The sequence below is a fragment of the Dryobates pubescens genome, chromosome 13 (genome assembly GCF_014839835.1).
Source record: "Dryobates pubescens isolate bDryPub1 chromosome 13, bDryPub1.pri, whole genome shotgun sequence".
Lineage (NCBI taxonomy): Eukaryota > Metazoa > Chordata > Aves > Piciformes > Picidae > Dryobates > Dryobates pubescens.
This window is the reverse complement of record NC_071624.1, coordinates 11,158,756-11,179,167: the sequence shown is the minus strand read 5'-3', so window position 1 is coordinate 11,179,167 and position 20,412 is coordinate 11,158,756. Positions and strand designations below refer to the sequence as shown.

General features: G+C 45.0%; 1 protein-coding gene across 1 annotated transcript in view; it reads right to left on the bottom strand.

The window, feature by feature from the left end:
- DIS3L2 (DIS3 like 3'-5' exoribonuclease 2) overlaps positions 1–18,858 on the bottom strand; it is a 198,286-nt gene extending 179,428 nt beyond the window's left edge. The window contains exons 1-3 of the mRNA XM_054166737.1: positions 18,144–18,858; positions 997–1,155; positions 564–706 (exon numbers count right to left, since the gene is read on the bottom strand). Coding sequence (XP_054022712.1) covers positions 564–706; positions 997–1,155; positions 18,144–18,843 — 1,002 coding nt within the window. The 5' untranslated portion in view covers positions 18,844–18,858. The remainder of the gene's footprint in view (positions 1–563; positions 707–996; positions 1,156–18,143) is intronic.
- Between the last annotated feature and the right edge of the window lie 1,554 nt (positions 18,859–20,412).

The window sequence follows — 20,412 nt, the reverse complement described above, 5'->3', positions numbered from 1 at the left end:
TTAACTGCACCATCACTCACCCTTTTCTTCTTTTTTTTTTGGTGGGAGGAAGACTTCTGGGAAGAGTTCAGATTGCAAAACAACAAGAGTAGATCTGAAAGCAGAGGAGTCTACACCTCACTGCTGCAGACTAATGAACATGGTTGTGAGGAATTTCAGCCAGAAGTATCTTGCTAAGGGCATTTGTTCATTTTGACTTACACTGACAAAGACAGAGGTTGCCAGCACCTGCTGTGCTTTTGAGCATCATTTGTAAAGGCAAGTGCCTCCACAACAATGACTGCCATGGTTAGCAGACCATCCAACCAGAACTCTGCAAATCATCCTGCCTGTGCCATGAGGAATTCTACAGAACATGCAATCAAATAGAAAAACTATACTTAATCTGAACACAGAAGACTTCACTCCACTTCCAGAACCTTCTGAGAAAGGAAATAAATCTTCTCTAGCCTCTGCGAGTGGTACATTAAATCCCTGCCATGTAACCAACCGACATTGATTTCCAACAACTGCCTGTGACTTCCACAGACTTATCACCAGAGTACAGACGCAATTCCAGGCACCTGAATGAGCTCTCCCCTTTTCAGTCCTGCTGAAACATCTTCTTTTGACATGTAGGCTTCAAATACACTCTTCCTCCTCCCTCGATTTGGTTTATTTAGATTCTTTCTATCACCTGATGTTGGGACAGCAGCATAGGATCCTCCTGCAAGCAAAAATTCACAAGTGTTATCCTTCCCACCAAACCTGTCCATGTATCTTAACTGCAGCTTTGTTTTCACAGCTGAACTTCAGAGAACAGTTTGCCTAGAAATACTGGCACCCGACCTGGGAGCACCAAAAAGCTTGGAACAATCACATTTTACAAAGAATCAACAGTCTTTTACAGCTCATTTTAGAGTTAAGAGCATGCATCCCAGCCCATCTTTTAATAGTGCTGAGCACATGCTTCAAGGCAGCTTATTCTTGAAGCCTGTACGCACTCTGCTTTAATACCTCTGGGAGTTCCCAGTTGTCTCGGATTTACTCCGCTGTCTGAAGCGTTCATTGTTTCTGTCTGCGATTCAGAGAGTTGCCTCTTCCTATCGAAGTTCTGGGGAGTTCTTGCAGACTCAGAGTTGTTTCTGGTCCTTGCAAACCCTCTCTTTTCTGCACCTGAAATCAAACACAGGTTTGAAATAACAGGAGGGAAGAGGAAGTCCTGGTGAAAATCATGGTCTGCAGTACTTCAGTACAAGTCACAACTGAGAGTCAAGCTCTTTATCCAAAAGAAAAGATGTCTTCATTAGCTCATTTGTAATCTATTGTCTCTTTGAGCCTCTTAATCCACCACTAACTTATTTTAGCACAAATAAAACTCTGGAAATTACGATACTAAAAATTGGATCCAGCCCTTCCAAAACCCTGGGAAATTCATTAGAGCATATAAAATGTGAAGTTGTTAAACTGTTTCCAAAGCCTCCACCCCCTTAAGCCCCCAAGTAGTGAGAAAATAGAACTTCCCTACAACTTAATCAAGTGGTTCAGGAATCAAGGAAGGGGGGAAAAAAAAAAAAAGAGTTCTTGACAACCCACTCTGGAACAATTAACTTCCAAGCTACCAGAGGCAGAGTACGGTACACAACTCTGCCACAAAGGAATGCCAAGGCTCCAAATGTCCAGCCTGCTCAGAATAGGCCATGATCATATGAAAATATTCTGCAAAGACTCACCCCTTCCTTCCCTGCCATCACCTCAGCCCCTTCCCTACAGCCAGGCGAGTAAGCAGCAGCTTCCAAAGCGTATGCCAACGCTGTTCCACGGATCAGCACATTGGAATGCAACCCAGCGCCGCGCAGCTGCCCTCTTGGCCCTCCACCTGGAGACTGAACATGTCATCACAGCTTTGCCTTCCAGCCCCTCCTGGCTACGCTCCCTGGGTACAAGCTTGTACCTGCAAGTCAGAAAAACTGTGCAATGCCAACTTACTTGCTATGGGGCTATATCCAAGTTACAAGGCAAATTTTTTATGTATGGTATCGTTCACAGACAAAATTGCAGTTTGCTTCATAGGATTAAACTGAAGTAGCAGGAAAGAAATAATTGTTTAAAGAGCTGTACTTAAGCAGAGAACTTTAAAAATATGGTACAATAAGACAAAACTGCTACTTTGCCCAGACACAGACAAAAAAGCTACTTCCATATATAGTAACAGGCAAATCAGCAGAGGGAGGGAGGGAGGGAGGGAAGGAGGGAGGGAAAGAGGGATCTTCCTAAACCAGGAGCAAAGACACTAAGACAGGTCAAGGGCCAACTCAAGGTGTCAGCTCAGCCCATCCAGGAAGAGACTAAATGCCACAGCAGAGTCTCCAGACAGGACTCTGAAACGAAGAGGGGGCCTCTGTGTTCAGTTGTGATAAGGATAAGGGCAACGTCATTTGGCCTTTTTCTACATAATCAAGCTTTTCACACTCTGCACACACTTTCAGAGAGGAGGCTGTCCAAAGCAGGTTACAGCTCTAATACAGCAGGAGTGCAGCCATAATTTGAGGTTTCAACTGGTGCAAATGAGGCAATACTACCTGTATGGACCACATGATGAGATGGAACTAAAACTAGCTGAGATGCAAAAGCCATAAGGGTCAAGAAATGAAGTTCAAAAACAAGACACCAAAAATAAAAGCATGGACTAGAGAGATCTGAGCAAAACAGCTTCTGAATTGGCAAGGTGGTTTGTTTTGGGTAGGGTTTTCAGAGACAGTTTGAAGAAGGAATCTGACTTACACTGCAACAGGCAAGATCACAGAATCACCAAGGTTGGAAGAGACCTCAAAGATCATCAAGTCCAACCTGTCACCACAGATCTCGTGACTAAACCATGGCACCAAGTGCCACATCCAATCCCCTCTTGAACACCTCCAAGGATGATTACTCCACCACCTCCCTGGGCAGCCCAGTCCAACGGCAAAGGTCTTAGGAACACTATTTAAAAAGCAAGGTACTAGGCAGATCTCTCAGAGAGGTGACACAGTCTGCTTCGTTGGAGGCTCTCACAAATGGGTGAGACAGATGCCTGCCAGAGTTGGTCTATAAAGAGCAGCTTTTTCCTTGAGATAGTGAAATGGATTACACAAGCTCAGAAGGTCCTCTAAAGCCCCCATTTCTATGACAGCAAGTCACAGAAAATACTACTGTGAATCAAGGAACTTGGGATAAAAAGAAGGCTAAACCTTAATGTTCAATTAAGAAGAAGCTGAAAAAAAAAAAGAAAGCAGAAAACTAAAATGCAGAGGGGGGGGAAAAAAGTGTGCAGTGAGTTGGAAATGAGTTGAGAGCCAGAATTAGCACTGCAGAGAAGAGCTGCCCCAACACTTGCCATGGCCATCAGTTCAGAAATCGTGGGGTTCCTACTGCCAAAAATAATGCACAGCAACAGCAAAGGGTGGTGAAGCACCTTCTGATGCTAGAAGGACATGCAGAGAGGCACTTGCACATTTCCAACACTTAAGCCTTTGGCTTGCTCTCCAGTGGGAGTTTTCATCTGCTCAGCCTGAGACTCAAACTCAAAGTAAAAAAATGTACTGAGATGAACACACTCTGTATTGATATAGCTGTCCTGCAAGCCAGCTTCCACATAGCCACTTTTAATAAGTATTTGACCCTTTTGGCTGTGACATTTATGACTAAATAAAACCACCCCTGCCATAAAGCCACAGACAACTGTCACAATTCACACTTAACTGGAACACATCAAACCTTACAGTGACTAATTTCTTGTATGTCTTTTAACAGAAAGTAAGGTAGCTACAGGTTGCCACCTGTTTCAGCCAGGTTCAGTATTTGTTTCTGTAATGCATCTGTCCCCTACAACTTGAAGCTAGAAATATTTCTCTCTATGGGCTTACCTGCTATAACAGACACCATTCCACAAAGTAAATTGTCATTGGGCTACTCTACAGATAGCACAGGATATATTGAGACTATCTGAAATAACTCCTATCACAGACTCTGTTAAACTCTATTCCAGCACAAGGTGTGTCAGAAGTCTTTCATTTTTCAGTGGTGGTGTAAAAATACAACAAAATCTTGTAGGGTAAGATGTCACACAAAGTAGTAACATATTCTAGGTATTAAATAATCCATAACTAAACAAATTAATAAGTGAACAAGCAAAAAAATAACTTCAGTAGAAAGGACACTAAACTCAAGTGCCTAAGAGGTGAGGCTGGTTTATGTATCCTCACAGGAAGTTTGAAGCAGCCAGAATGCACCAATTAGGTTAGCATGTGCAGAATCACTCAAGCTTGGACACTGAGCAACTCCAATGCAAGACCAAAGTGTTCAGTGGACACAGCAAATGCAAAGAGTGGGGGTGCTCAGCTGGCTACACAGAGTGTGTAAAGCTGCCCTCCACAGATGCAGCCACTGTTTGCCTGGGTTGTCCAAGTGTTCTGCCATTTCCAATGGAATACATAGAATACATAGAATAAACCAGGTTGGAAGAGACCTTCAAGATCATCACGTCCAACCCATTAACCAATCCAACACCACCTAATCAACTAACCCATGGCACCAAGCACCCCATCAAGTCTTCTCCTGAAAACCTCCAATGATGGTGACTCCACCACCTCCCCAGGCAGCCCATTCCAATGGGCAATCACTCTCTCTGTATAGAACTTCTTCCTAACATCCAGCCTAAACCTCCCCTGGTGCAGCTTGAGACTGTGTCCTCTTGTTCTGGTGCTGGCTGCCTGGGAGAAGAGACCATCATCCGTCTGTCTACAACCTCCCTTCAGGTAGCTGTAGAGAGCAATAAGGTCACCCCTGAGTCTCCTCTTCTCCAGGCTAAGCAACCCCAGCTCCCTCAGCCTCTCCTCATAGGGCTTGTGTTCCAAACCCCTCACCAACTTTGTTGCTCTTCTCTGGACTCATTCCAGCAAGTCAACCTCCACACTGTTCCTGATGCAGGCCAGGATGCCATTGGCCCTCTTGGCTGCCTGGGCACACTGCAGGCTCATGTTCAGCCTACCATTGACCAGCACCCCCAGGTCCCTCTCTGCCTGGCTGCTCTCCAGCCACTCTGACCCCAGCCTGTAGCTCTGCATGGGAAATAACACAGGAGTAATTTGGTTGTTTGTTCATTACTTGATGGTTGTTCAATACTTGAAGTCCTCTGGAGGGAGTCTTGGGTTGAAACAACCCCAAGACCTGTATCAGTCAAGGAGGCTTCATACAAAGGTGACAGAAGGACATCTAAACTGGACCAGCAGAGAAAGGAATCCATTCAAACTGGCAGTGTGGAAGCACCTGTGGGAAAGAGGAACACAGGACTCCCACCTCCACAGCTAGCGAGACAGGAAAAGTAAGCGGCATTCGTGGTCCTCAGGCAGCGACTCAGTGTTATTCCCCACATGGGCACCAGGAAACGGGGCAGAAAGCATGGAGCTGGATGCTGGCCCCAACCCAGAAGGCCAGTTTGGGTGTGCTGGCAGCAGCAGCTGGTTGAGCCCTGATGGAAGACCAGCACTGGAGCTACATTCAGAACCCAAAGCATCGCGCTTCATCTCTGTCACGACCACGACGACGTCGCACAACAGCACGTTTTGGTCTTCAAGCTTAAGCACCAATTAATCTTCCCTTGTTTTTCAGAAAAACAAAATGCAGGCAGGCAGCTTCCCAGAAAAATTGATCTGGCTTACAGTAAGAGAGGAGGCTGCATGTTTTAAATCTGCTTACTCTGACATAATTTATACAGTATCGCTCTACAGTTTAGGTTTTAAAAAGTACTGCATTTAATTAAATTTACATCTATTAGTCACTTGATCAACTAGATGGTCAACTAAATCAACTCAAATGTTCAGCTAAACACAAAGTCTTGAAAGGCCAGAAAGTCATGAAGGCCAGAATGCCTTTAATTTTATATTCAGATTTGCATACTGCTTTACACAAGAAAAGATCCTCAATTTTACTTCCCCCAAATAAAACATTTCCAGCTGCCCTCTAACACCTGACAAGCCATTTGATTACTACCAGCACAGAAGAGGAGTGCTCCTCACTGAATTTTCATGAGCACATCCATAACTTCTTGGGTATCTCCCATCCAGGAGCCAGCAAGAAGTAGTTTTACTTGAGTGATCTAAGTGAATCCAAGATATGGACATCTTAGAAACATAGAATCATGAAGGTTGGAAAAGAACTTTATGATCATTGAGTCCAACCATAACTCAACTGCCATGACCACTAAACTATATCCTGAAGCACCACATAGAATCATAGAATCAGCAAGGTTGGAAAAGACCTCAAAGATCATCAAGTCCAACCTGTCACCACAGACCTCATGACTACTAGACCATGGCACCAAGAGCCACGTCCAATCCCCTCTTGAATACCTCCAGGGATGGCGACTCCACTACCTCCCTGGGCAGCACATTCCAATGGCTAACAACTCTCTCAGTGAAGAACTTTCTCCTCACATCGAGCCTAAACCTCCCCTGGCACAGCTTGAGACTGTGTCCTCTTGTTCTGGTGCTGGCTGCCTGGGAGAAGAGACCAAGCCCCTCCTGGCTACAACCACCCTTCAGGTAGTTGTAGACAGCAATAAGGTCTCCCCCGAACCTCCTCTCTCCAGGCTAAACAACCCCAGCTCCCTCAGCCTCTCCTCATAAGACTTGTGCTCAAGGCCTCTCCCCAGCCTCATTGCCCTTCTCTGGACACGTTCAAGTGTCTCAATGTCCTTCTTAAACTGAAGAGCCCAGAACTGGACACAGTGCTCAAGGTGTGGCCTAACCAGTGCTGAATACAGGGGCACAATGACTTCCCTGCTCCTGCTGGCCACACTATTCTTGATGCAGGCCAGGATGCCATTGGCCTTCTTGGCCACCTGGGCACACTGCTGGCTCATGTTCAGCCAGCTGGTAATCAGTACCCCCAGGTCCCTTTCTGTTTGGCAGCTCTCCAGCCACTCTGACCCCAGCCTGTAGCACTGCATGGGATTGTTGTGGCCAAAGTGCAGCACCCAGCACTTGGACTTGTTGAAGGTCATCTACACAGTTATTGAACACCTCCAGGGATGGCAACTCCACCATCTTGATATAGCTTTCTCCTTTCCAGTCACAGGGCATCTACCTTGTCCCTAGGCATTTTAACCTCTAACTGAACTTCCAGCTTTGTTACCATCCACATTACATGTCTTTAACCCAGCTCCATGAGCTGGACAGGACTGCAAAAGCCTTACAGTTGTGCTGGTGACATCTCTACAGGTTTAGGACTCTCACTTCACTGACAGTTACCTCAACACATAATGGTTCCTTTTACATTTGAAAAAAAAAACAGGAATCATGTTGAAAGCATTGGGTGGAACAACATTGTTCCAACCTTTTCCAACATGAAATACTTCCATCTACTGCTTACCTTTATCAGCCCATGACTGGGCATCAACACATCCACTAAGCCTGCTATTGGCAAGAGGATTTTCCATTGCTTCCCAGCATTAGATCATCATCTACATATGCAGAGGTATCTTTCAAATGCCCTCACTCTACAGTCAGCATGAGAAGAAACAGAAGCATATGGCCAGAACTGATAGCATGCAATAGAACAATCTGCTATCAGATAACAAGACACTCAGCACACCATCACTAAATAGCTCTACGTGTCCATATTTCTACAGTATTTCACATCATTGCTGACACACTTCAGTGACTTAAACCAATTTCCTTCAAAACCTTCCAAGAGGTTCCCTGACATTTAGCTCTTCAGGACAAGCCAGGTATGCACTTAGTAGGGCAGCTACCAAATGAAGGGTCACGCAATACTGCCCTACCTCCAAAAGCAGGAATTAACCTACTGAAGGCAATGAGAACTACTCTGAAATCATCTTCTGCTTAGTTCTACACTCCCATTCAAGTCAGACTAGGTTAGGCATGGTAAGAAAGCTAAATAAAGAATGTTCCTGCTCACCCTTACTCAGGACTTAATGAATTAGTCCAACTATGTGGCAGTCCAAGCCATCACATCACAGATCCACAAGTTCAAGTTAGCTCTTGGCTCCTGGCAGAGTTGGCAAAGCAAACTTGAGAAACCATCAAATTTGTTCTTTTAGCAAATACTCTCCACAACCTGCCAGGAAGTCCTATCTGAAACTTTATGAGCCACTATGGATGCTGATGTGTAACAGGGTGTGTTAATAGCTTCAATACAAGAGTTCAGCTGATGGAAACTCTGCCTTGTTTAGGAAAGACATCTGGGACTCAAAAAAAAACCAGAAAACAAATCCTACCTAGCCCCTGAACTTTTGTGAATCTAACTCTGCCAGCTTTGATGAGCTTGGGGGCCATAGCTCCTGGCTAGTAGCTCTGGAAAGGCACAGACCTAGTGTTGACACTGCTGTACCAGGCAACTATTTGCTTCATTCTCCAAAGTCAAATAAACTCTACTAGCAAAGGCAAGCTTTGCCAGTGCAAACTGCATTAACATCAGGGTGGTTTTGCAAGGATCCCCATGTCTTCCCCTTTCATAGGCTTAGACAGGCAACTGAAATGCTATTTGATATTTTCTGCTGCTCAAAGAAACCTCTAAAATAACTCCTTCTCAAATGGTAAAAGCCAAAAAAAAGGGGGGGGGGGAAGAGTGTCAGATTGTTTTGGATTTCTAATGCACCAGTGACATCCAGCACAGGCCATTGTTATGTAAGTGACTAACTCAAAAACTCCCAGCACTTCAATGACTACTACAACATCCGGCATCAAATTACCACACACAGGCAAAACCAACAGGCAAAACCAACAAACACCACTGAAGTGATCTCAAATGTGAGTTATGTCAACAAAAGCATTGGTCACAGACAGGCCAGGAGTAACCAGCTATTTATGTTTTGCAAAACATTTTGTGGGTTTAAGAGATTAAATGTCCCACGAAGGGTAACAGCCAAGGAGGTTTTTTTTTGTTCTAATTTTGTTTTAAAAGGAAAAAAAAAAACAAAGACAGCTGTCGGTATGGCTGCTCAGGGAAAAAGTTCTGTACCAGGAAAAGACACTCCTTGGGAGATATCTCAAGTGAAGCTCTGGGCTAGAGCCCCAGTAACACAGACAGGACCAAAACTCATCCACCACACTCCTCGTGAGCTCAGCTCCGCTCCAGCCTGTGCTAGGAACAGCTGGGTTTCAGCACTGCTCTCAACATGAACTAAATGACTTCAGAGTTCTCAGATAGCCTTAGAACAGAACCACCTCCATACATTTTACAGTATCTCAAAGCAAAGAGGTTAAATAAAGTAGATGGATCGAGATTAAAGACAAAGCAATAGAGAGAAATGAGGATGTCATGGGAAAGAATTCATTAGAGACGTAGGAGTGGGGAGGCAAGGCTTCTGAGATACATTATCAGTGCAGTGAGATTTCATTGCAGCAAAGAGACTTCCAGGAGATAAAACTCTGGTAAGCAGTACTTCAGATGCTCACTCTGGGGTCTAAGAGAAAGTCTGAGACCACATTCTCCTTAACATAGGTAAGTAAAAAAAGCCCCAAATTTACAAATCCTTCTTCTCTGATGAAACAAACTCAAAAGAATCACAGCTGGAGGTTCTGAGGCACACTCCTGTGCTCAGTACAAGCCTGAACACAGAGCTAAAGGGAGTTCCTGCAACACCATTGTGAGTCCTCCTCATAAATAACCAGGAGCTTGAATGATTTGAAATAATCTTAATTATTGGAATGTACAGGAAGCTTCTGGGGAAGGGAATACCTTGGAAGTGGAAAAGGGTGGCAATACGACAGCACTGTAGGGATTTAGGCAGATGGCAGATTGCATAATTAAGTTTAAAGTTAATTAAACAGTCATTCAAAGAAGGGAAACAATGCAGACCTACATTTACATGCAAGGACTCAGCCAAAATGTGAATTCTATGCAAATATCCCAAACTGAGAGGATGCTTCCAGCATCCAGCTTCCAGAAGTAGCTCCCATATCCACCAGTCTCCACTAACTGACCCACTACGATGGGCCACCAGTGTCCAGCCACAGCGTAAGTCTGGGCTGTGACTTTCCACCATCAAGATAAATTGAAATGAAAAGACAGTGCTTACAGGTGAAGACACCCCCTCGCAGCTCTTAAATGTGATTTCAGGAGTGATTCAAAGTAACCAGTCCCTCTAGCAACAGCCCAGCTGGTTACCAGCTACTCTAAAACATAACACAGCTCCGCCTGTGCCACCCAGTACCTTGCCCACCAGCGTGACTGTGTTCATGCACCAGGACAGACCAGTCCTGCTGTGAGCCACCCCCATACCAGTGAACAAATCTGGAGAGCTCTCTCACCCTGCCTCTTTGGAGAAGGCAATCCTTTCAACATTTCTGGCAGGGCGATCCTTTAAACGTTTTTGGCAGAAAGTCTGCCAAAACCTGCAAAGAAGAGTTGAATGCCCTAGGAAAAAAAAGCCAAAAACACAAACCAAAATCACACAAAAGGAAACCTTGGGGACAAGTTGGCTGCAGGAAGGGAGCCAGATGGGGAAACAGAGGCTGTCATGGTTTGTCAGTGAGTTCATAGGCCTATAAGCTGCTTTCAGAGGTGACCCTGCCACTGTAGCTGGTTGTAAAAAATTCAGACATTCAGCATTCTTACAACGAGCTACCGAGGAAGAAATATTCCTATGTAGGAATGAAGGTAACAAAAAAGTGAAGTCCACAGAGAATGAGTAGCTGAGACAAAACACTCATTTCCAGACCCATGAAAATGAGGCTGGAAGCACCTACTTGATGGGAAGCACGCTGCCACTGCTCTTCTGCTTTAAAACTCCTGTGCTGCATGCTCCTAGAGATTTCAACATGGCACTGGGGAAAGTGAAAACATTCTTGCTGACTTTGGCTTTCAGCAAGTGCCTATGCTTTGAACAACTGACACTTTTAAAAAGCACAATGAATTCTTTCTGCTGTGGAAACTGCTTCTGCCCGCCAAGATCACGTGCCCACGACACCACGCTTCCTCTTCCAAAACACCTCCAAGCATCCCGATGCTTGCAGGATTTTGACTTCAGCAGCTCAGGCAGTAATTGCAGTTTTATTCAATTCCTCAGCAGGGTTTGTGTTGTATGAATACTACAGGAGTGCAGGAGCCAAAGATACCATTCCAGGCTCTGAACTAAGGGCTGGTGACGAAACCCATTTAGTAGCAATAGACTAAAAGTTTATCAAAATAGTTACTGTGCTCCAGCTGCGCGCAGCAGCACAGTGGCGTTGTCAGGGAGGGGAAACAGCTCCTCTGGTTTTCAGGACTCTCTGTGAACCTGCTCCACCCTGCTCGTGACCTCCTAACTACCTACTCCGCCTGATGATTGTACTCCTCCAGGCTTCCATTCCTGCCTCAGGATATGGGTCAGGGCTGCTCATGCTGCCCCTTCATCCTTCCCTCCTCCCAAACAAACTTCCACAAAACCTTTTGCTCTTTCTTTTATCCAGCAGCTACACTGTAAAAAGGCTTCTTCGAGATACTCAGGAAAAAAACACACTTTCAAAACATAGCATTGTGGAAGTTTGGAGTGAGCAAGTTGCTCAAAGATCAGGGGAAGTCAAGAGGCTTTGAAAGACAAAATGCCTGATGGGAGGTGCTAATGTGCTAGAAGACATTAACAGCTGAAGAAATTCACAAACTGCTTTTAGATTCAAACATATCCTGAAGTTACCCAGCGTGCTGCAAAATGAGATCATTTGCTGATGGATTGTTCCCCATGCTGCTCATTCAGTGGAACAGGTACCCAATTCACAATCCTGAGCACTGTGAGGGGAAAAATGCCTAAAACCACAGAAACTGAACAAAAATGCACTGTTGGTGCAGGTTTGTATCTGTAGAAAGCCTGAAGTATTCTCCAAGGAACGACTTGCCCCATACATCTGTGTGGGCTGCAGCTACCAGTGTCAATGTTTTCCTTCAGCACCCTCAAAATTTTGGGGTTTATCACAGAAAACATCATTTTATTCAACAGATCCCAACATTTTGTTTTCCATCCTGCACCATCCAAGTTTCAACTCTCTGTAGCTTGAATTCCCCCACAAGAGGGAGTGAGGGATGTGCAGCCCACAGCATTTTAAGGAGCTAGTTAGCAGGGGGGGGCTTGAGGCGGGAGGGCAAGAGATGAACACCAGCACATAGGACAGGAGAGGCAGAAGCTGGAGAGCAAGGCAGCAGCCACAGCCTGGAAAGGAGCTGCAGTTAGCCATCGAAACTAGAGGCAAAGCATCTGTCCTACCTACCTGGGTACTCACGGTGAAGAAGACACTTCAGAGACTATCTGCACAACAGAGTCTCTTGGATAGCAAAGAACAGAAGGCTTTTTCAGCTTAATTCCTGTTTGAACTATAGAATATTTCAGGGGTAGAATTTGTTATTTAGGGCTTTCGAATGTGCCCAGGAAAGCCCACATACCACAAGCCCTGGTAAAACCGTTCCAGTGGTCATTCACGCTCACTGCTAAACCGTGCTGCATTTCAGGCCTGGATTTGTTTAGCCTCAAATGTGTTATATCATAATCTGCTCCGCTGAGTAGCCTATTACTGAACATCTGTTCTCCATGTAGGCAATTTACTGAAAGCTCCCTTTCCCCCAAGCATCTCCTTGATAAGTAAAGCAGGGTTCCTCAAATCATTCACTCATGATCCCAGCATTTTAATCTTTCCTGTGGTCGTCCTCTGAGTATTCCTCAATCCATCACCATCCGCCCCAAACAGAGGGCATCACCACAGGATACAACGCTCCAGAAGTGGTTTCTGCTGCTGTGCCAAAGACACACGCAGTCCATACTCCATCTTCCAATTCCCAAGCTCATACATTACCCTTTTGGCCACATTTCACAGGAGGGGGGATGTTCAGCTGATTAATCCATCAAAAGCTTAAAACTTTATTCCAAGCTGTTGCTTCCCACACTGGGTTCCTCGCACTGCTAGCATGGTTCTACACTGGCCCAATAAATAGACTTTGTTTTGTCCACCAAGTGGATCCAGACAGCTGCCAGTAACCACCCCCATTATTCAATACTCCCTGTGGTCTCCAAGTCATCCAAAAAAACTTTCAATCCTACTTGTGTGTTTTCTTCCTGATGACTGACAGATGTATTAAACAGCAGAGGGTCAGAGGATGACACTGCCGGAATCAGACACACCTGTTGGTAAGAATGCTCAGTTTACTGTTGCATTTAATTAGTTCAGCTAAACAGCTTTGAACCAGCAAACATGTCCTGTGACTGTTATGCCAAGGTGCTAGCACCCATACTCAAACTCCTGATCTCATAAGAAGCTGACGACAAGGGAGCTCGACAAGACCTTTGTAGCCCAAACTGATGGCAAGGCACATTAAAACTAAAAATCAATTCAGCTCTTGTACCAGCCTATTATTTTCCTAAGACCAAAGTGGCAGGCATAGGCACCTGAGCTACAGACTGGGGGCTAAAGAGAGGGAAAAAAAGACAGCAGGTGAAGAACAAGTGTTTCCACTAATGAGCATTACTACATGAGCAGTAGAAGGCGAAGGAAGCTCCTTCGTGGAGATGAAAGCTTCGCTGCCAAATGCAAGGGCTCCTGCTGCAGAACTCAATGCAGCTGCAGCACAGCATGCTCAGAACTCTGGCAAAGGGCATGGAGGACAGTTATTAGATCACATACAAAACCCACAGTCCCTGCAAGGCAGGACCTCATCTCCCCAAGAGAGGATACATCAGATATTAACTCACATGCTATAGCTGATGTTAGCCAAAAACATTAGTTGCACAAGATTCAGGAATGCAACACTTTTTTCTGTGAAAAGCAAGAGAGAAATTTATGTTTGTGGTGATGTTGCTAAACCATTAGAAAAAGGAGCATCCTATTTTTCATGAGTTTCTCTGATGGGGCCATACAGTAAATCCAGTTTTCTCTCCTCTCCAGTGTCTTATTACTATGATTAACGTCATCTAAGGAACATTACATTGGACCTGGCAAGATTAGCTACTTTTTAAAGATTTCTACAGCAACCAACATTCTCCATTTACTGGGTTGATTCTGTGGCCTTTGGTAGATTGCTGGCTCATATTTACTGGTGCCAGATGAGGAGATAACAGCATTCTTAAGTACTGGATTTCACCACAGAAGAACTGGAAGGCACGCCACTACAAAGCAGAATAATCTTAAATCCTTTCAAAAAAGAAAAGCAGAAGCTGTGATTCTTCCCCTAAAGTTCCACACCTCCCCAGGAAACAAAGGCATTTACTGCAGTACCACAGAAAGACAAGACCCCTAAGATTTTACCATTTTGTTAAGGCTGCCATTTCTCGAGCAACTGTGCCCTTCACACATGCAGCAAAGCCATTCCAGGATACTTCCTTCACCTGTCCTGAACCTTTTAATGTCAGGGTTGCAGCCACAAACACAACACAACCATCCAACACCAATTGTTTTTAAAGCTGCCATGTTAAGCACCAGCCTGCTTGCCAGCAACACTCCTCCATGGAAGCTGCCCAAGTCGGTTAAGTACCACAGGCTGGGCAAAGCAATGCCAAGTGTCAGACAGATAATAAATCAGAAAAGGCCATGGAAATTTTACACCATTTCAGATGAGGATTGCTGTTACCCAGAAACTGTCTGTTTCTACTCAGGGGGCATGCTGACCCTGACAGAGGGGCAAAATGCCTCCATCATATCATAAACTCATGAAGCTTTCAGTGAGAGGATCCTCAGGAGGCTCCCTTCCAAAGCTGACAGCAATGTTCTTCCCAAAGAGGATGTCTGCTGATACAGACTGGGATGGTATCTCCAGCCCTGCAAAATCTGCACCTATTTCATAGCAAATCAGCCTTCGCAAGCACCCTGCCTCACCCAAGCTTTCAGCATCAATAAAGCCCACTCACTCACAGGTACTCTAGTTCCCAAGATCCTCTGAAATCAAGCATGGCCAGGAGATGGTGGTCCCAAAGACCATGCTGCACTCCACAGTTGGAGGACAGTTCCCTTCTGCAGAGATCTGTTTTTTAGGCTTTCCAGCAGACTCAGGAATGTGCCATCAAACAGCAACATCCCCTCAAAAACAGGTTGAGAGATGCACATACTCAAAACTCAGCTGAAACCGAGCTGTCCCAGATAAACCATGCAGCCTGGTCTAAACCACTTACTGACAAAGCCACTGCTTTATCACAGATATTTAAGATAAGTTCCACTTAGCAGCCATGCAAATCTCAACTACTACCATGTAACAGAGAGAAAGAGGCAGTACTTCTGTCCTCAAGGAAAAGGGGGTTTTAAGCCCCTTTTATGACAGAAACATCAGTCAGCCTGAAAAGAGATTTTGATGACTAACTCTGGATTGAAGTGGGAAAACCTTTAGAGTCTTTGATCAAACCCAAAAAACAACCCAGGGGACTTTATGAAAGACTTTTGCTGGGGAAGTGTAACCAAATTTTAGCACCCAAAGAACCTAGGGGGATGGGGATTTAGGAGGAAATGACAACAGGAAAATTGTATTAGATTAAAACCTATAAGCATCACATTTTAAGGTGGCCTTTTAGGATGGGGTTTTTTTTGTCTCGTTGGGGTCCGAGAAGAAACTTCAGAACAGGAAACTTCATGGCAATTCTCCCTGCAGAGGTTTTAGTTGCCAAGAAAGAAGCAACAATCTGTGGAATGCACCTACAACCACCTTTGTCTTCCCAAATCCAAGACTGGTGGTACCACAGAGTGAATCCAACCTGCAGTTCACTTCCACAACTACGTCAACATTTCAGACAAGGGCAATGGAGTTTGTTCACATTCAGCTCTCTCAACTGCAAAGTTTCCAATAATTAAGAAAAGCAGTTACTTTGTGGAACACCAGAGGATACTTCCATGGCCAAACTCCTAATCAAATGCTGTGAAATTATTTCTAACCCCCAAACCTTGTCTTGGGGCCTCACCATACAGAACAAAAAAGGCAATACTTGGTGCTTCTCATGGACAGCAACACAATCACTGGTGAACCACAGACCTCAGGGACAGGTGCTAGGAGCTCCACAAACCACACTACTTCCCCCCGGGGTCACAGAAACTGCTGCACCACTGAAAAGACATCAACAAGGACCTATTCCTTGATGCCCACAGCCTGCCCCAGGGCACTCAAAAGGTTTCTCAACCATCCACATTCGCTTTCAGTTTCAGTTTTGTCAGCCTTGGGCTCACTGCAAACCTGACCCCGGCTAAGCCTGAGCTGAAGAGCTGTTAAGAAGAGCACAATGAAAAGAAGTAACAAAAAAGAGAGATGCCTGGCTTTAAGATTAGCTCAAAGAGCCTTTTGGAAAGCCTACAACTGCCTGAACAGAGTTAATTTGTGAGGAAGTGTCACCTGTGAAAAGATGATATGCTCACTGCTATGACAGAAGCAATTCTTGCTATCACTTTCACAAGCCTTGATTTAAACTGATGAAACCAGACACCTGCCCAGGCAAAATAATATGACTTACATCAGCATCAAGAGAGAAAGACAAGCTTTGGAGTGAGAAAATATTAATGTGGTACTGTGATGTATGAGTACTTATAACTAAGTGCTTGCACACTGTAAAATCTTCATTTCACTTAAACAAGAGTGCTAAAATGTATTCAAACTGAATAGGAGAACAACACATTTCCCTGAATCAAATGACATATTATTTCCCATTTCTTTCTCCCCAAGAAACTTTTCATGTCCTTGCAAGTGCTCTGGAGTGTAACCACTTTCAGCCACGCAGCAGGGTGGCGGGAGAGACAGAGAGAGAGGAAGAGAAAGGGTGTCACTGACAAGCAATTAATTTTCCAATCATCTTTCCCACAGTGTGAGTTTTCTACCCGGGAGGTCAAATATGGTTTTTACACTAAACAAGCAACTAGTTTTCTGCTCCCAATTAGAGCAGGAGGGAACTGTGAGTGCTCACTTTTGACAGCCAGGGTATTTCTATTGTATACTAACATCCATGTAGCTCCTGCAATCTTCATGGCTACAAACTGTAAGCCTTCTAGACTCTCCATAACTGCTCTTCCCTACTCTCTAAAAGCTGAAAGGTAAAAAGTAGCCAAGTCCATCATAACAGGCTAGCGTAATAGACAGTATTACAAAGAAGCATGCAAAAAAATCCCTCCCAAAACATCAAGCCCATCCACAACTTCGAGCAAAATCTGCTGGCGCTAAATCTCTAACCCTGATCTGCCATGCAGGAACCGAGGAAAATGTACCAACCTCAGCACATGATCTACTGTCACAGCCTCCAAAATACCATAAATCCTGAAACAAGCACATTCCTTGCCACTCAAGTGATAGGGCACAGTTTTATAAGATTGATTTAGTTAAACATTTACTTGATTTCCAACTCAAGAGCTGTGATAGGCCTCAGGCCCGTCTTACCCAGCTGCGAAATCGATCTCTTTTCTGCTTGTTACAGAGAATTTAATACGGTGACATTTATGAGCTCCTCCAGTAGTAGCTCATAAGATCAGCCTGTTCAAGTATTTCACCATAAATCACCTTCAGAGGAAGTTTTAACCCATGATACTGAGAGGCCAAATTTAAACTGCCTGGCTTCTGTTGCTTGTTGATGCTGTGTGTGGGGAGTGAGGGCTGGGTGTTAATTTATCTCCGTGAGCGGGCTTTTTGTCTTGAGACACGTTCACTTTACTACTGCAAGATGTGGTCTCTTTGTCACTGACAGCAAAATTTACTGGAGCCAACACTCTGTGTCAGGAATTAGATATTACACAGGCAGCTCAGTCCCTGAGTGTTAGGCGGACTTGGACGCTCCGCAAAGGCAAACCAGCGCTAGAGATCCAAAGAGGCAATGCAGACAAAAGCATGACTCTACCCTGAGCCAGCTCAGATCCAGCAGTCTTATTAATTTGGACTCTACACCACAGAAATTAGGCTCTCCTAGTCTTAAACTGATCCTGGAAGCAATACAGCCACATTCAGAGAGCTCAGGCCAGGGGATTAGGTCCTGCCAGCACCAAGCTGGCTCCACATGAAGCCATTTGAACATGCTGGATGGCTTACTTGTAAATCAGGACAAAGCCACCCACAGGTAACTAAGGGCTGACAAACTTGGACAGAGTAGAACTGGGTTATGTTAACTCACTCACGGCTAAAACATCACATTCAATTCCCCAGTAACTGGAGAAAATGGACCAAACAGGTCATTAGTGTGAGCTCACCTGGGACTTGACCAGGAAACAAGTGACTGTTTTTCCTGGCATTTACAGCCAGCACATCCTCAGTAAACTGCTCAGTCAACAAGTGTCCAGCTGCTGTGTCTGTATTGGCAGGACATCTGCCTCGTTTCTTATGCTTCCTCTTCCACATGTCCTCCTCCTCCTTTTCATCAGAACCAGAGGACTTTTGCAGAGATGCACGGTGTCTCAGGCTGTTTGATACTCTCCCACCCAGGGCATCACTCATATTTAACGAATCAGATGCAGCTCCATGTGAATGCATGGAATGGTCTTCCTCCACATCCAAGTCCCCTCCTGGACCAGTGACACCTCTTTTTTTATGAGGACATCTATTCAGAGCAGTTTGGAAATTCTCCTTTTCGAATCCTCCGGGCAAGGGCTGTTCCAGGTGAGATGTTCTGACCGGTGAGTAGCTGTGCATATTCAACCCATTCCTGGCTGGACTGTCCTTCACCAGGCCTCTCCTCAGAGGTGGGTCAAGATCTGAGCTGGGGTCACTGGTGCTGCTCTCTTCCAGCTGCATCTTCTGTGCAATGTGATTCAAATAGGACCGGAATCGGCCGCTGTGGTGCTTCTGCACAAGCCTCGCGTAAGCGTTCTTCTGGGCAGCCACAGCCTTGCTCGCTCCCTCTTTGGCACCTTGGGCAGAAGCAGCGTTTCTCGTATGCCCCAGCTGATCCATGGTGCAGTAAAAGGGCCAAACTTCAGGGTTGTAAATAGACATAGGGGGGGGGAGGAAAAATGTTATTTTCTTGAAACAGAGCATCAAAATAATTGATTACACTAAAAGACACCAAAATGTACTCCGCTGGGTTGAGTCACTCCACTGGGGGAATGGGTTTCGTGATGTACTCAACAGCTGCCCTGCACCAAACCCCTGTCAGGGACCTAAGAGTGATCGTGGCCCACATGCAAGTGGCATTACTGTTGCAAGGCTGGTGCCACAAATACAAAGGAATTCTTCAATCTGCTCTTCCTTGCCTTTGAAAAAGTCAGGTCCATTAAAGCAGTAACTGACAGACTGCATGAGACACCTCAGCTCAGCAGCTGTTAGAAGTAAAATGTAATGCCTAACCTAGTCTTCAGAAACAGCTGCATCCTTAGTGTAAGTGGCTCAATGCTGCAGCAAAAAGCATACACTGCCTGTTACTTCCCTCCCACAATGACTACCACTTATGGATTATATAGGGCATTTGCTTTAAAATGCAAGAATAACCAATTCAGCTTGCCATTCTTGTCATAAACTCACTCCCAGTGCAATGGGGAATTAGAATAGAATAGACCAGACCAGACCTTTGAGATCATCAAGTCCAATCCATCATCCAACACTATCTAATCAACTAAACCATAGCACCAAGCCCCCATCCAGTCTCTTCCTAAACACCTCCAAGTGATGGTGACTCCATCACCTCCCTGGGCAGCCCATTCCAATGGCCAATCACTCTTTCTGTGAAGAACTTCTTCCTAACATCCAGCCTAAACCTCCCCTGGCACAGCTTCAGACTGTGTCCTCTTGTTCTGGTGCTGGCCACCCAGGAGAAGAGACCAACCCCCACCTGGCTACAACCTCCCTTCAGGCAGTTGTAGACAGCAAGAAGGTGGTCTCTGAGCCTCCTCTTCTCCAGGCTAAGCAACCCCAGCTCCTTTAGCCCCTCCTCAAAGAGCTTGTGCTCCAAACCCCTCACAAGCTTTGTTGCCCTACTCCCTAGCACAAGTAAGTATCTTGCAAGAGCTCGTAATTTTTAGTGATTGAGACACACTGGCTGCCACTCCTTCCAGTGCCAGTTTCTGTCGATGGTGTCAGGCCTCCACCTTTACTGCATGAGTGCAGAACTTAAGTAGATCAAGCAGCTTTCCATCCTTTTTTCCAGCATCTGTAGCCTTTGAGGTTTTGGATCAAAACTATCTAGTAACTTGTTCTCAGCTACCATTAAGGTAAATTAGAAGTACAGACAGGACATAGCAATGATTTTTGCTGTATGTATCAATCACAAAGGAATAAATATACACACACACACACAAATAATGGAGCTCAGCACAAGTGCTGTCTTCTGTGGCTTTTCATATAAATGCCTCTTTTTTTACCCCCTTCAAGACATATCTGAAGCCAAACAGCTTCATTTCATCTCAGCTGGTACATTCAGAACTTCAGGGTTCAGTCATCTTTTTTATGCCAGAACTGAGGGTCACTGAACTTTAAGCTAAAATAAAGGATGCTGCCCGTTAAACCTCCCTCTTCACGTCTCTAAGA